At 39.8% G+C, this 17,672-nt stretch overlaps 1 protein-coding gene and 1 long non-coding RNA gene across 35 annotated transcripts in view; one reads left to right on the top strand and one right to left on the bottom strand.

Moving 5' to 3' along the window:
* The first annotated feature begins 208 nt into the window (after window positions 1-208).
* Window positions 209-17,119, top strand: LOC310660492. 2 transcript variants are annotated; one of them, XR_014503430.1, is made up of 4 exons: window positions 209-534; window positions 12,370-12,445; window positions 14,331-14,420; window positions 16,981-17,119. It is a non-coding gene; the product is annotated as an uncharacterized lncRNA (long non-coding RNA). The 2 variants fall into 2 exon arrangements; XR_014503431.1 differs by having other exon boundaries at window positions 209-586.
* Window positions 15,648-17,672, bottom strand: part of SATB1 (SATB homeobox 1) — a 114,883-nt gene continuing 112,858 nt past the window's right edge. For 26 of the 33 annotated variants that reach the window (XM_083404817.1, XM_083404818.1, XM_083404798.1 and 23 more), the window contains one exon: window positions 15,648-17,386. In XM_083404817.1, the coding sequence (XP_083260943.1) occupies window positions 16,880-17,386 (507 nt within the window). In that variant the 3' untranslated portion in view covers window positions 15,648-16,879. The remainder of the gene's footprint in view (window positions 17,387-17,672) is intronic. The other 7 variants (XM_083404819.1, XM_083404799.1, XM_083404826.1 and 4 more) reach the window with 2 other exon arrangements.

Here is a 17,672-nt window from a genome sequence, read left to right as displayed (position 1 = left end):
CTACTCTCATTTGCTATAATCTGGAAGATTTGTTTTTTATTTTGTAAAAATTGATTCATTTGTAATCGTAAGAAGGGTGGACATTGCAAAGAAAGGACCCCGTTGGTGTGCAGCAGGTATACTAAGTTTGTGTGTTGTCGAAATAGATTTGAACACACAATCAGAATTGCTTGGCTCCTTCAAAGCTGTTGCATTCCAGCTGAAAACCTGCTCTTCAGAACAACTATGGATTTGCCTCAGCAGCCTCTTGGGCCTACTTAGTTACTCAGTCATAATCAGAGAAAATCTGTCAATTGTCTTTAAGTAAATGACTGTTGGCTCATGGCAATCGGAAAGGTCAAGATATTTGAGACAAGCAACCAAGGGACAATTCTGAAATGAAGCTAAGATGATTTCAGTATATAATCAGGCAAAAAATAACTAGACTGTGGGCCAGTTCTAGCCCTGTGAAGATAATAACTGTTCTCTTATTGACTTGCTGTCATAACCTGTGCCGTTTCACAACACTGGAATGGTTGGACAGGACTTCATTGGGTACCCTTTGGGTTTATTTTTATTTTGTTATCCTTCACCATAAAATTCCAGAGTGAGTTAGTTGCAAATCTCCATTTTGGGTGTGTGAGCTAAGTCCTTTGACTTTGTTCTGCCAGCAGTAGACAATAGGTTCTGCATATTTCCTAAGTTGTCTTTTATTTGTATTTTAAACCAAATGAAATAAATATAATGAACAGATGCAACATAATATGTTAAAATGTTTTTTGAACAAAAAGTTCATTCCAGTAATTTATAAAATTCTGTTGATTAAGAAATTCAGTATTAGAAATTTACAGCCTATTCTAAGTTTTTACCATGAAATCATATGTAATATATTTGCAAACCCATGCCCCTTTTATTATACCACAGATGACATGAAGTCACACTTCAAAAGCAATCAACATCTGTAATGCTGAGAGGTTTTTAACTAGAACAAGTCCAGTTTTTATAGCCACTGCTAATCACAATCCTATTTTATCTTCACCACATCACAATTATTTTCTTTAGTGAATCTCATCTGGCCTCCATTACTTTTGCTTACTTTTCTGGTTATCTCTTGCTTTCTTCCCTTCTTTGAAGGTTTTTCTCCCGTGTGTCTTATGCTTGGTAAGCTAGTGCCATGTTAGATTTTGTCAGATTCTGGGTGGTTTTCCTCATTGTTTCTGCATATCTAAGAGATTTATGTTCTGATTGTACACATTCCTTTTGGACTCAACATCAAATAGCTATAGATAAGCTCTGTACAGCAGTAGCCCTGCCTGTCATTGCATGTAATGTGTATTTCCCATTTGTTCGAGAGGTGGCATTTGAACTTAGAGCAAGTAGCGATCCAGAGAGAGTTAGTGATTTCAGCTTAATTGGAGGAGAGGATGTTATTCTTCTGCACCTCTTTAAGGGATTTACTTGTTGGCTGGCATTCATATTCCAATCACAGGCCAGCCATCTTTGCAGGTGCCGATGGAGGCAGGGAGCTAATTGACATGTAGCTCTTCACTTGGGAAGTGCATTGCCAAGAGGTAGGAAGGAAATACAGGTTGTGTTTCTGCAGCTGAGCTCCAGTGGGAGAAAGACTTCATGGGCATCTGGGCTCTTTAGTAGACTTCACCACCACCAATATTTTCCATGGAACTGAGAATCTGTGCATAGCATAAAAGGCTGCTTTCTCTCTAAGACTGAAACAACTGAGCAGGGGACACCAACTTTCCAATATACTATCTGCATGTATTGGATATTTTCATATTATTACTGTAGGGCTATACCTTGGTTTTAGTGGAAATGAACTAGGCTTGAGTTTGATTAAAACTGCATATTCATCTCTGCACAGACACAACACAGGACTCCTCCAGCGCCAAGGAGAGGCCCATCCTTGCAGGAGAGAAGAGAACAAACATTTTCACAGTCTAATCAATCTTGTGGAGCAGATGGATACAGTAATTAGTGCAAAAATAATTTTGCCAAGAGTATTAACATTTCTACCGTTTATCAGAAAGGGGGTGTTGTCTTTGGTCAATAATTTCTCGATTATTGCAAAAACATTTATATTTGTTGACGAGTGCGTGGAAACCAGGAACGCGCTGTTTTCTGACCCAGATGCTGTTTTGTGGCTCCAGGAGGGCTGATGGTTGCAGCCCAGGAATTTCTAAAGAAATGCCTGTTTTTCCTCAAGCTCTAACTGTGCAAAGCCATAAAAATATGGACAGTATTTGTAGAGCCCGTGTTTATTCCATTGTGCTAATCATCATGATATTTGGGTGCCTGTGACGACAAAAAGTGAAACAAATGAGTTTTGCCAATTCTTGGCAGAACCCAAACCCACCCTTTTTCTCCCCACTGATGATTTAAATACCATGGCAAGAGCCTCATGTTTTTAAAGGGCCTAAGCAGAATGCTAACCCACTAAATTAAAACATGGTTTTCAATACATAGGGATAAAAATAGATTCTTTTTGGAAGCTGCTTTTCCAACTGAATAATGAGCTGGCAAAGTTTCACCAGACATGGGAGTAATTTTTGGAATAAAAAAAGAAAATAGAGAAAGCATCTATAGATTATAGCTCATAATTGTATAGAAATATTGCCATTGTGCATTGCTTTTCTCTGTGGGTCTTCTTTTCCTGTCACTATATTTTGCAAAGTTCAATTTCTTTATATCGGTGTTTGTGAAAAATGGCTAAAGATAAGGACAAATCTATTATGTAATCTGTATGTGTACATTTATAGCTATATGTAGCATTATATAAGGTAATTGAAGATCTGACCCACAAAAGCAAACCTAAAACTAGCAGACTTTCACACTGCTTGAGAGTCATTTTCAAACATATCTGCTACCAGAATATAGGTGTATGGCTACATTACTGTCCTGAGTTTCAGTATCTCACATGAGTTCCTTATGCAACTGCTTGTGAACACTGGCCACCTCAGTCTCATAAAACTTGGGGATGATGCAGATTATAATTAGTTGTTGCCAGATTAGAGAACTCTGTTCCCTACAGATTAATTTCAGACCAGTCTTCCAATGTCCAGTCTGAAATGAACCCATTTAAGGACAGATATACTGCATGAAAGTGGTCAGAGACCTCTAGGCATCAGTGCAAGACAGTGACAATTGTTACATGCACATCCTGGGGTCAACAGATTTTTTCCCCAGCCTTCACTCTGCATCCTTTTTTCAGTTACCAACTTGAGGCGGAAGACACGGCTGCAAGGGATTCATTAGCAGCATGACTTCTGTTGGTTTCTCAGAGACCCTTAAAATTGTAAACTGCCTTTGGAGAAAGGTGGTATATACAGGTGACTCCTGACTTAAGAGGGAGATTACACGCACAAGTCAAAATGTGCCTAAATAGGGAACACCCTGGAGAGTCCTCATGGCTTGCAAGGAGACACTCCCCATAGCTCGAACCTCTTCAGGCTCCAGGGAAGGAGCCTTGCAGCAGAGGGGCAGAGGGGCTTTGTTGATACTGCTCAGCTGACACACAACTATTAGGCGGGGAAGCTGAACTGCCTCAACAAAGCCCTGCTGCACCTCCAGCTAGCAAGGAGAGCTTCTGGGGAGGGTCTAGTTGCAAGCCATGAGGACTCTACAGGGTGCTCCCCACTTCAGGTTCCACTTCCAGATTCCCAGTACCAGCGTGTGCATGGTTGCACACAAGTGGGGAGTTGCCCGTAAGCACAATAAATAGTATTCCAAATGAATGAACATGAGGTTTGTATCACCTGTCAGTATCACATTATAAATATTTTGTGCTTTTGCTCAAGATGGTCAGAAAATCCCCAAAGGCGTATTGTAAGATAATAAACAAATATGTAGCCGTAGCCATAGAAATTCAGTTTTTTAAATGTTAGAACAATACTCAAACGGAACAGAGTAACTGAACTCTGATCAAACAGAGAAGAAAATTCCAGACTGGGCAACCACTTCCCTGGCTTTGCATCTAGGACTGGAAGCTTACACAACAAAGCTAATGGAAATATCTCACAATACAGTTTCACTCTCATTGTACATTTGTATGTTCCATGAAGAGCAGGCTAAAGGAGTGGAGTGTTCCGTCCTTACTAAATCAGAACATACCCATATTGCATTTATCTACACAAGATACTACAGTATATTAGCATGTGTTAGCTAACATATTTCACAACCACTTTTAAATCCTTCTCTTGAAAATCACCAGGTGTTCAACCCTTGGGGCAAAGAGCAGGAGTATTCAAACTAGACACAGCTGACAAAATTGAGAACAGGAGGAAATTCTAGTTTTTGTTGCAATTAGGATAGAATGTAGTTTAGTGTAGTCAGTATATGTATTTCACTGGATTTTGGAAAAAACACACCCTTTAATAGAGGGGGAATCATATTTCATAGAGATGTCACCTGCAGGGTTTCATTTCACAACTGCATCTCTTCTTGCGTCACAAGGACCACAGATCAGTCTGTAGTGCAGCTATGCTGAGTTTGGCACAGGACCCAAACATTGGGCTGAATAAGCTTAATTTACCAAGCCCAAAGCCATCGGAGAGCTGCCCCAGTCCCAGGCAAAAATGAGAGCACCTGCAGGATGCTCCAACCAATGTGTCACACCAGCCTACAATTTGGCAATCTCGAGGGTGGCTGGTGTTTGTGCTGCCAAATATCTCCAGATGCAGGCTGTAATCCCCTTTGCCGAGGCACCAGCCAACTGAAGGGCTTGAAGATGTGTGAGCAGAGCGAATGTTCAGGAGTCAGTAAAACCAGCTAGTTTTGCACTATTGGAGAAGAGCATATTAGAAATCCTGGTGGGATGCATTTAACAGGAAAGTGGGAGAGGCTCCCACCACTTTATAATTTATTTCTATTTTTTCCTTCTTTATAGTATCATTAATGATGATGGTTGGAATTTTTAAATTCATCTAACTATAGAATACTAACTCCCTCGATATTGCCACAATCTGGATTTCTTCAGCAGAATCTGCATAATGCAGTCTTTCTCTCAGAGGCCCATAGACCAACTCTCTGGCTTAGTTCAAAGCTGCCTACCCAGTGTTTAGCTTCACATATGTAGGCCGAAACTGATGGGGAATTTTCCCCCTTCGACAATGGGGGAAATCATGAAGAAATTAAGCCTTTGATGATGGGGGATGCATGCATTAGGGACAATTCCAAGTTTGAGGGGGTTCTTAGCCAAGTGCCTTTTGTTGACTCTCCTCCTACCTCAATGGACCCTGATGCTCACCAATGCTCACCTGGTGGCTGCAGTGGCAGCATCAGCAATGCTCTAAATCAGTTCAGCATGTCTAGGAGCTGAAATTTAATTTTTTCCACAATCCTGCCATGCGTTGTGGTGAAATTAAATGGCAGCCTCCCCCCCTCCCCATCAGTGAAATGTTGAGTCTCAAACCCAAATACTTTTAGAAAGGGAGTGGACAGGCATCAGTGCTGGGCAGTGGCCTTAGGATGCCAAGGGCAGGTGTCAGGCCTGGTTCTCATGGAGCACCTAGCTCCAGTATGTCACTCTGGAAACTTTTTGTTGAAGACTGAGTATCAGTTCTCAATAAATACAATTAGCCTAGTGAATGGTGGCTGCCCACCTTATTCGCCAAGTGAAACCTTGTGCTGCCCAAGGTATGCAGGAGCCCCCTGTATCATTTTCTTCATGGGTTGAAAAGCAAGTTGTAATTTTTACTAGACTAGGAGGGTTCTTCCACATTGCTTGTTCCACTTGCAAACTCCCCAGGCCTTTCCACAAGACACTTTACTAGCTTGAATTGTCAGCCCAGTCCAGAAATTGCCCCAGCTTTCCCCTTCTATACTGCAGCCCCATTTCACATGCCTGTTTTCACCTCTTGCACTTCCACCATCTGAGGCGGGCCCATCACTCTGCCTCATGGGCAGGCTCTGAACCACCTATCCTGCCTGTTCCTTCTTCCACACATTGGAACTACATAGCACCTTGATGTAGCCTGATGAAGAGTTCTGGGCAACTTAAAAGCTTGCATACCCTTTAGTTGGCTTAATAAAGATAATGTCCTAAACGTATTTTTGAATAATGATTAAGGCATCAAAGGTAAAAGTAAAGGGATCCCTGACCATTAGGTCCAGTCGTGGCCGACTCTGGGGTTGCGGCGCTATACTTGCTTTATTAGCCAAGGGAGCCGGCGTACAGCTTCCGGATCAAGTGGCCAGCATGACTAAGCCGCTTCTGGCAAACCAGAGCAGCGCACGTAAACACCATTTACCTTCCCGCCAGAGCGGTACCTATTTATCTACTTGCACTTTGACTTGCTTTCGAACTGCTAGGTTGGCAGGAGCAAGGACAGAGCAACGGGAGCACACCCCGTCACGGGGATTTGAACCGCTGACCTTCTGATCGGCAAGTCCTAGGCTCTGTGGTTTGACCCACAGCGTCACCCGCATCCCGATTAAGGCATTACGCGTTGCTAATCAATTGTGTTTATAGTTAGAGCATCAGATGTGTTTTGTAGAAGGATAACATGTTTCGCCACATGGGCCTATACAGTGGTACCTCAGGTTACATACACTTCGGCTTCAGGTTACAGACTCTGCGAACCCAGATATAGTGCTTCAGGTTAAGAACTTTGCTTCAGGATGAGAACAGAAATTGTGCTCCGGCGGCGCGGTGGCAGCAGGAAGCCCCATTAGCTAAAGTGGTGCTTCAGGTTAAGAACAGCTTCAGGTTTAGTACAGACCTCCGGAACGAATTAAGTACTTAACCCGAGGTACCACTGTACTGGGTATGATTTGATAGGAGCTGAGGCTACCACCTTCCTGAAGCCAAGCAGGTCTAGATTTGGTCAGTGCCTCTACAAGAGATGGCCTGGGAGCCACATGTAACTGCGTCATTACATATGCTAAAGCTATTTTTGGTCATCTTCATACTATCCCTTGCTTTTTCCTGTAGGACTAATTGCAGTCATTAACAGCTGTCAACAGGATTACCATACCCATTGAGTCAATCACCCATCTCCTACTACCCCTCTGAGAAAAACCCCACCCCACCCTCCCACTATATATAAAGGTCTGGTGACTTCTGTTTCAGTGTATCTGAAGAAGTGTGCATGCACACAAAAGGTTATACCCAGAACAAACTTAGTTGGTCTCTAAGGTGCAACTGGACAATTTTTAAAATTATTTTGAGTTCAGTGTTATGAAGCATAGGAGACATATAAATGTATGTAAGTAAATAGACACATTTCTGTTATTCAAATGGCAGCAGGCTATAGCATGACTCTGATCCTTTCATTAAAGTTGGTGTCATTTTCTTTACAAGCTTTTAAGAAAGGATTTGCAACTTCTTAGAATATGTGTAGAAGTCTCTCCCCCCCCCCCCCGCCCCCGGTAAGATACAAATAATTCCTAGAAAAAGCACAAATAATTTTCCCAATATTTGGCATTGGCTTTCATATGCAGGGTGAGGGACCTCAAGTATATGCTTAAAATAGAATGTGAAAAAATATTTGTTTTTCAGTATGAGCTTTATTTCTCAGGTAGATTGCAAGAGATTCTAATTTAAGGACTGATACCATGTGTATTCAAATAACAGGCACTTGGTGTTCTAAAGGACATATGGAATGCATTATTATTATTGGGGAGGAAAGAGACGGTGCTGGGTGATTTACCTGAGGCAGTTTGAAGAAAGGTTGGCTGCAAACAGTAGTCATATCAAATTGTGGTATTTCTTTAACTGGTGTTTTAATGTGATCAGCTGCCGCCTACCTAGACAGACTACTCCATTAATTTCAGTAGAGACATCAGATCTAGAGATGCCCAGTTTAAGCATCTGCAAGGTTGCTGCCTCCAAAGCAGGGTGAGTGGGCTTTGCTCAAGATCTTCTTAAGCAATTCTTAGCTGAAAATGTAAAGAAACCGAGTGACATTTCTCTTCATTAAAAGGGGTGAAGAGACTGCCTGTGGGCATAAGAGTGAAAAGCAGGTGGTGTCTTCTGTCCATTGCTGTTACTGCAGATATTTGAAGAAGTATATTTCCATTTAAACAGTGTATTCCGAAGAGGTGTAGATAGATGAAATATTGAGGCTGCCAATCAAGTATTGCATGGCCAGAAGGAATGACAGAGTACCAAACTTGGGCCTGGGATCATGTTCAAGACAACACTTGAGCATGTTAGAAGTTTTATCTACACCATTCACCCTTGCTTTCTCTCTGCCTCAAATGCCCACCTGCAAAATAGTGTTCATACTGGTTGATTATGTGGCCCCACATCTGTGGCATTTGCTTCCCATCCCTACAAATCTTTAAGTGGGCCTTGAAGACACCTCTTGCACCTGCTGCTTAATGCCACTGTTAAGTGAGCTGCTGATATGTTGCTGTTACTGTGCTAGTTGGGGCTGTTGTTTTCCTGTGCTGGCTAGTTTCACTGGTTTTTCTTAAGGGTGGAAGAGCTAATGTGGAATCCTATACACACTTATCTGTGACTAAGTCTCATTGAATTCTATGGAATTTACTTCTTAGCAAGCTTGCACTGGATTGTGCTGTTAAAATTTTAAACTCTGTTTTGTATATGATATGTTTGCAGCATTGTGGAGAGGTTCTTTAAAAAAACCACCAGTATAAATATGTTAAATAAAATAAGATAAAGGTTGGAAATAAGTAATAGGGAACACTGAGGGCCACATTCCCTTGTGGGTAACCTTCTGGGGGCCGAATGCCAGCAATAGGCAGGGCGATAGGCAGGAGGAGGAGGAGGAGGAGGAGGAGCAAGGGATGTATTGTCTTTGTATCATGGGTTATATGTTCCAACCACACAGAGGTTTCTTCTGCACACTCATCCCCACACCACTCATTTCAGACAAGCAAGAGTTCAGGAACATATGCCAGCCAGGCAAGCACTCAAGGAGAGCACAGAGCAGGGCCTGGGAAAGTAAGGGAGAAGAATGTGGCCTAGAGGGTGCATGGCCTGGAGAGACTTCCATGGGATGGATACAGAAGTCTGGATGGCTGCATTTGGTTCTGAAGTTCCCCGCCCCTGTTGTAAATGATGCTTAGGCTACAATCATATACTGCCTTTATTGGGAGTAAGCTCCTTTGCACTAAATGGGACTTCCTTCTGAGTACACATGTATAGGATTGCCCTGGAAATGGTTTATAGCAATTTCCTCATATACTAAGTTTAATTGGTTTTGAGAGTAGGGCAGGACAAAAAGTGATAGGCTAGTTTAAGTATTTTATTTATTACTATTAATCTACTACTAACCCAGGTTCTGACAACGGGATTAAATTTAACGGCAGCCTTTTCGTTTCAAGAAACCAGACATTTACTGGACTTTTCAAAATTAGTGGGAAAGATGGGGGGGGGGGGACTTTTTCAAACAGGAAGGGAAAACTTGTTGACAGAAAATGGTTAAACATTTGATTAGTTCTGATGTTTCACCAGTGGGAAAACACCCAGGGTGACAAAAAGGCATAAGATCTTGCTCATTTTCACCAGAGACAATGTGCCCTCTGAGGGCTAGTAGTTAAGGAATACACCAACGGAGAGTCAAGGAAAGCGTCCTCATAATGTAAAAATTTTCCCTCTCTCTTCTCAGGCTTATTTCTTCAAGCAGGGTCAATCTTTTCTAATGCAAGGCACGATTAATGTGTTCACATGAAGTTTCTCTTAAATGCTATAGGAAAAGGGCCTACCACTTTTGAGTCATGCAGCAGCTGAATCTTGCATGACACTTTAAAGATTCACAGACACATTGTGGCAGAGACCAACAAAATCTGTAAGATGCCAAAAGACTTCTTTTTGAAGACCCAGGAAATCATAACAAATTAACGAGCACTTTGACGCCTTCCCTTCTTTGTCAGCTCTCCCAATTTAAAAATGAAAAACTCAAACTAAGGCAAAGCTGGATCTACTGGAAAAGTTAGGTCTATCTGATATCACTGTGAAATAATAATAGAGACTGCATTTGTATGCCCATTTGCCTGGGAGTAAGCCACATTGAAAACAATGGGAGTTGGTTCTTCTTAACTTGGTATGTGATTGCAGCATAATTTACTAAATTTGATGCAGTATTTCCCCTACCCTTTTTAGAACATTCACTATTATTCTTCATTGAACAGTACATCTGGATTTTCCTGGACATTTCAGTGATTCCCGCCTGGACGCTGTTCCTGATGGCCGAATCCCGGGTATGTCTAGGAAATTCCAGATGTATGGCAATGGCAGCTTACCGTACCTCTTCGGTAAGCAATGGTTGTGGCCTGACACTGTGCTTCCCTTGCTGCTTGAATGCAACGCACCATTTTGAGTGCAGCACGCCCCCTTCAGCTGCCATGGAGGCTCATAGGTTCCCGCCAAACCCGCTGATTCAAACGAGCCTATCCATGGCAGCCTTAGGGGGGCATGGCTTGACGAACGGACCTGAGGGAGGCAGGCTTCACTCAGGTTTGCTCAGAAACTATAATTCCCGGCCAACTCTACCCTCCTCATCCAGTCTGGGAAATTCCGGATATATGGCAACACTAACAGTACACTTTAGGGAGGAGAGGGCGGAAGCAAGGTTTGGGAATAGAAGTAGAGAAAGTGGGGGACTGGGAAATAGGATCATGGGGGAAATGGTTCTGGGGTTAGAAGCTGGCAAGAAAGTTCTGGTTGACAACCATAAGCTTATCTCAGGCATCTTAAAAAGTCATAAGTAGAGGTGGGGAATAAATTAGATTCAGTTTGCATTAGAAGGCCTATTTATCTAATTTGCACCTTCCGAAAACATACGTGAACTGAAACACAACTCTTTGAAATTTACACTTCTCTGAATTCTGCTATACAGTCCTCCAGCATATTGAGTAGTGTGCATAAAAATTTTTACCTTGGTACAAATGCATACAAACATGCATTGTTTTATGAAGAATTTCTTTGCAATTTCCCAGATATACATAATTTTTCACATTAAAAATTATATAATAGGAAACATTTGCACTAAAATGTAGATGAATTCCCATGACTTTTTAAGAAATCATAAACTGATGTGAAGAACTGGATTTAAGGGTGGAAAAATAAGAAATAAACTGAGATTGTCCTCTTCATTCATCCATCCTAACTCAAAAGACTCACTCTGCATAATATGCAACATGGATTTCTGAAAGGAAGCTTAGCCTTTTCTGACTCCAACTAAAGATGCTTAACGAAAAAGGTTATATATTTATAAGCTCTTTCCTATGAAACTGATGGAGTGACATGCTTCTTTTCAGGATATTAGACAAAGGTGAAACAATGATCTAGCATTAATAAACACCATACATTTTTGTTGATAGGAAGCCAAATTTGGGGGGGTATCTGAAGGCAAGGTCAAACACCGTTTCAGACTGTATGTAGGTTCTACAGTTTAACCTGTTGCACCCCTGTGAAATAACCAAGGATATCACTGTACATATGGGAAAAGGCATGAGAGACTGCAATTTGAGCCTTTAACTTCAAGCGGTTGGGACTTAGTACAGTGGTACCTCGGGTTAAGTACTTAATTCGTTCCAGAGGTCCGTTCTTAACTTGAAACTGTTCTTAACCTGAAGCACCACTTTAGCTAATGGGGCCTCCTGCTCCTGCTGCGCTGCCGGAGCACGATTTCTGTTCTCATCCTGAAGCAAAGTTCTTAACCTGAAGCACTATTTCTGTAACTTGAAGCGTATGTAACCTGAAACGTCTGTAACCCGAGGTTCCACTGTATAGTCACGTGATGCTGGGGAAAGTGCAATGTGTATATGGCTAATACAGGTCAATGCAAAATAAAACTGTGTGTGCAACTAAGTAATGGATTTGGGATGGAAGACTGATAGGGGCAATGGAAGTCAAATGATCTTTGTTGAGACCCAAAATATATTTTGCAGAGGGTATTTTTGACTGGAGAACCAAGCAACCAATCAAACTGCAACTCATTCACCATTCTAACAATATAGATTCCCCTACAGACTGTCACTTTTTGCAGGAGGGATTCAATTGCATACTAACAACTTTGGGTTTATGCAGTTAAAGCAGATTAAAGTGCTATGGTGCAACAAAGTCACATTTAAAAACTGGACATTTTGTAGTAAGGAAAAATGGCACGAAAATGCACTATAAAGTTTGGTATAGCAATTGGTGGCTGGATAACTGTTTAATGGATAACCTCCATGCAAACAAATCAGGATGCATCCTGGATCTAACAACACTCTGCTACTTTGCATAGCTGATGTAATCCATGGTCTTGCATCAACTTTATCTGCATTGGCTGGGTATTATTTTCAAATGTTTACAAACAAAAAACAAAACAAAAGCTTTTTATTGCATAAGTTATAAACAGCATGACTCGTGTTTTCCCTGCTATCTTCTGTCACAGCTACACTAAATTCTGGTTTTCTCAACAGTGCTCTGTAGGCAGTAAGTCTTCAGCAGAGAAGTAAAAAGAAGATTAGAAATGAAACCTGGAAGTCCAGACAACTGGTGCGTCCCTCTTAACTTTTTCATCTCTATGACTAGTACTTCCTTAATTTCAGTCATTGGCTAAGTACACTAAGAGGCAGGAAGGGGATTCTCAAAATGTAACTAGGAGGAATAGCTCCTGCATATTTTTGCTTCATATCTTGAGTTATACAAAGGCTAGAGACTTGCTCTTTTTGAAATATGAAAGCTAGGGATCTAGGCCAGCTGTTGGTGCTAATAGGTGCTGGGTGGCATGATTACAATCTGGACAAAATTTGGCAATATGGCAACCAACACTAAATTAAAGCAACATTTACAAGCAGTTTTGGTACATTGCATGGGGGAGGGAATCTGTTCCAAAGGAAAAAAAGCCAAAAATTCCACTGGGAATTCTCAAGCTTTTGGGTACACTTAAAAGTAGCTGCTTGGATCCCAGCCATACAATGCAGCTCATAAAATCTTTCAAACAATTGTTCTGAAATCACTCATTGCAGAAAGCCAAAAATTAAGGCGCTCTTGTCTTATGTCAAAATCAATAAGATTATCATCAAACGAATCTTATCATTCACAACTGGAACTGTGAGTATCTGCTATGTCATTACTATGTTAATTATTTAGAAACAGAATCAAATCAGAATAATACAAGATGCATCCATAGTTCTCACCCTTCAAGGCCATTAGGACAGAATGTGACTTTCTGTCATTTCTCCACTTTAATGCTGTCAAACACTAGCCAGAGTGTTATGCAAAATTTTGAACTCATGATAATATGCTGAAGCTGTAAGCTAACCTTCACATGTAAAAACTAGGATTGCTTCAGTATTGATGCTATAGTATCTAGTCGCATATGTGAGAAAAGAAAGTGTGAGCCTAGTGGCACCTCAAAGACTACCCTGTTCTATTTTTAAAGAATCAGCTTCAGCAGGATGCAGAACAAATTAATGATATGCAAGAACTGGAAGTTTGCAATGTGGAAATGAGGTACTGCATCTACTGATACTTTATCCTCTCAATAGGGATGGAGAGAAATTTGAATCAGTTTACAATTAAAGCTGAATCTATCAAAATTCTCACTTTTCGAAATGAGAATCCAAACACAACCATAATTAAAATCTGCATTTATCCGTTCTCCACCCAATGTTTACTGAAATACATATAATGGAGGAAGATTTGCATAAAAATGAACACACGACTTACGGTAGTATTGGGAGAAATTGCTTGCAAAAATGTGTACATCCGTCGAAACTGTATACAAAAATGTATTAGGAGAAATTCACACTAAATTGCTGAAGATTTAATAAGCTGTTAGGGGCTCCAGCAGGCAGCTTTACCCCTTTCCCCAACGTTCTGTTTTTAACGGACACTCAACATTTACCCAATCCACATATTGTCTATTTGATCTCCCCACTTTGTGTTGTTTATACAGATTTCTATATTTCAGCATATCTAAGGAGCCCATACAACTAAGTAGAAAATACTCAATTTAGGGTGGGGAGTCCCATTTTGCTTTCCAGATGATAGGTACTCAACCACCTGATACTGCTATTGCATAATAGTGCTTAGTGTGAAACACTACTGCAAGACCATTTCTGTACTCCAATGTCTTGGAAAAAGAAGCATAAGTGCTCAAGTGATGCAAATACGTGTTTGAAGCTGAATGAATTGGTGCTAGCTTTTTGTATTTCCATATAAGAAAGCCTTTTATGACACTTGTTTTCCCACTCATATCTGCCTAAGTTGCTGCTATCCTCTGTTCAGGCTCTGGCTTTTGAAACAGTAGTCATACCCAAAGGAGTTTATTTAATACAGAACATCATCATTTCCAAGAACACCAATAGTTTTTCCCAAGCAGAAAATATTGATTCACTGACAAGTAAAGAGCACTTGTTTATTATTTCCCTTCAAGGGCTATTTGAAGCTTGAGTCCACTTAGTCTCGTGCCACCTGCAGACCAATGTTTTACCTTCCAGAGGCCTTCTTACTTCATGGACTGAAAGTAAGTATTACCTGTTCTCCCATCATTGTCTAAATTAGAACTGTTAATTGCCCCCGTCTTCTTCAAACAGACACATGCAATTCAATCTAAAACATGTTAACACCCAAGTGAGTTTCACTGATACATTTTCTTTAGCATAAATCTGGCATTAGTTTCCTGGCGGACATACCCAGTTTCCATCAGCTGTTGACCTAGCACCAGTTGGATTTATCTTAATGTACCTGCTTTAACAACAACAGTGAAAAACTAAAAGGAAGCAAAACAACCTGCAGGGAAGAAAAACAATTATTGGCAAGTAGAAATTGAAGAATTTTCAAATGCACATTGGGTATTGTATTGCACATCTTGAATTGTCAGACATATTCCTTTCAAAAGAAAAAATGGTAGTGCTAACAAGATGGCAGACACTAGCAAAATATAAACCAGTTTTCAATGGAAGTAGAATTTTTCTTGTGTTATTTGCAAAACACATGGTGAAAACGTTTTCCTAAAATACACTTTCTTGAAGAATTATTCTAGGCATAATGCTTGTAATCATTTAAATCCTTTTAGCATGATTACTTTAAATTTCTATTTAAACATTTAATGGAACTCTCAGGCTCCTCAATAAGCTTTTATTTTGGAGAAACATACCAATATTCTTTAGCTTTCTCTTTTGTCTCCCTTACTTCAGCTCTTACAAGCCTCAACATGTAGTCCATATGAAATCAAAACCCTATAATTATTACTTCTATATCACCAGCTTATTAATGTTCATTAAAAATAATCTTGCCTAGTAAGGGATTGTACGTCTTTCCTATTTACTTTGTGACTATTAATGGTTTTTTTAAAAAAACAAAGCAAAACATGTGTATACATTAGTATAAGGAACAGTGTTATCATAAATTCAAATACTGTAAAACAAAACCAGCTGCATCCATTATAAGTGCATTACTGCCAGGAACTGTAAATATGTTTTTGCCTGATAGCCTTTTGACTCAATAATATCCTGCTATCTCTGTTGGGCAGGCAACTTTTAAAACCAAGACGAGACAGGTTATGATTTTCACAGGAAAACTGGGTTTCCTTTAGAAGTATCCGTTTGTCAGATTCATAGTTTTAGGTCATTGAAAATAAGAAATAAGGAGGCAAATTGAAGAAACCTCTCTCAAAGTGATGGATAAAAGTACCAACATATGTTTTAGGATGCTACTTCAACACATATATAAAAGCAGACAAACCCTGTCGTATCATACCATACAAACAATTTTAATTGTGTAGTTACAGTCAATAACCACTCCTAGTCAGAACATTTCTGCTTAAAGAAAATTGTGATACACTTATAAAAACAGCCAGCTGTAACAAAATAACTGGTGTTTTCATAGCAATAAACTCATAAAAAAGAAATACACCTTTATACAGAAAATTTATACAGCTGTAGCTTTAAAATTGATTGTAAACCAAAGGAAGACACATTGCAAACATCAATTATTTTCACATTAATTGCATAAGTTTCTAAGGTGATCTATTAGTTTTATTTACCTAAGCTTATTTGCATGATAGTAAAAATTGCATACAACAATAAGAGTGAAGCTTATAGTATGAATTGCTTGGATAACATAGAGCACTTTTTATAGGCAACTGTGTAAAGCACATTTTCTCTATTTAAAACTTTTAAGACACTTTGTTTTACTGCCCATCAAAATACATTTATAAATAGAAAAAAAAAATCAGTATGATAACAAGAGAAGCAATATTACATTTAACGGAAACTTCTAAAAATTAATTACAACATGATGCTGTAGGATCTACAAATAAATAATGGGGATAAAACAGTGTTTCACATTTTGTTTTCAAAAAATCATGTAACAATGAGAATGAGAATGAAAACGATACAGTGACCTCTTATTTCTGAAAAGAAAACAAATCTGAGTTACGGCAGTGCCATATAATACAAGGCATTTGTTGGCATATGTTAACTTTAAACTGCATCCCACAGTCTATAGTTCTTTTGTAACATACAATAGAGCAAGAGTAACAAACTCTTCTTCTTCTTCTTTTTCTTCTATTATTTAAATAAATGTGAGCTTTCAAAGATCAAGTGTGGAGTGTTAACAGTAATAATTGGAAAATAAACCAAAACCAAAACAATAAATCACAAAAGTAATGCTTGTCTGAAAGCTCTAGAATAATAATAATAATAATAAAAAACAACCCACAGATATCATGCTTATTGGATACATCTTGGTGTACCCAGTGAACACAAATTAATATGAAACAATCCTCAATGCTTCATCTGTAGCTCTGAAGCAAATTGTAAAATATCTAGTGCAGTCTGCATTATCCTTTTTTCAACTTTTGTGCAAGTTTTGGAAGATTCATTGGCCAAACAATGAATAGAGGTTGCTGACAGAACACAGGATGGAATTTTCATTTCATTAGTAAATAGCAGTGACACTGTTGAATAAATACTTTTTCAATCAGTCTTTCAACTCATTATTAATGTCAGTGTTCCCTTCTACAGATAACTCTTCTTCTAATTTAACTGAAAAAAGTGTGTTCGTATTTTTGTCTTGTGCAGCCTCTTCCAAATCCTTAAGCAGCTCTTCTTCCTTATATTCTGCAACATCCACCTCCAAGCCTGAGTTGTCTTTCAGCTTTCCATGGTGCTTGACATAATATCGCTGGTTCTGAAAGAATTTGATGATGGTGTATTTGGGAAGATCAAGTTGAGCTGAAAGAGTCTGGATTGCTTCTTCATCTGGATATAGGCCTACATCTTGTATAAAACTCTGAAGGATGCCCAGGGCTTCCACGGAAATCTTTGTTCGTGGGCGGGTCTTCTGACGATTTTCATCCTCAGATTCAGCTGGTGATGCTACTGTTGGCTGCCTTGGGGGTAATCTGGGGCCTGGTGGTGGTGGCTGTTGCTGTTGTTGCTGCTGCTGTTGTTGCTGCTGCTGTTGCTGCTGCTGTTGTTGCTGCTGCTGGTAGACAAAAAAACACACACTGACTTTTTTGTTCAATACAAGAAACAATAAATATTGGTTTCTTTAAAAACATTTAAAGTAATAGTGTTTACCCATACTGAGCCGGGCAGAAATATCACTACCTGATGACTGCCCCATGGGTTTCCATATTCCCCCTCATTCTTTCTCCCTCACTTTCCCATACAGATTCTCCAACTCTTGTCTTTTAACTATGGTTAGCACTACATGTATACATTTGATGCTAACCAAAGCTAGCCACAGGTTTGGCAAATCCAGTTCCAAC

The sequence above is a fragment of the Podarcis tiliguerta genome (genome assembly GCF_965153285.1).
Source record: "Podarcis tiliguerta genome assembly, chromosome: 12".
In the NCBI taxonomy this organism is placed as follows: Eukaryota; Metazoa; Chordata; class Lepidosauria; order Squamata; family Lacertidae; genus Podarcis; species Podarcis tiliguerta.
This window is presented reverse-complemented; position numbering and strand designations above follow the sequence as displayed.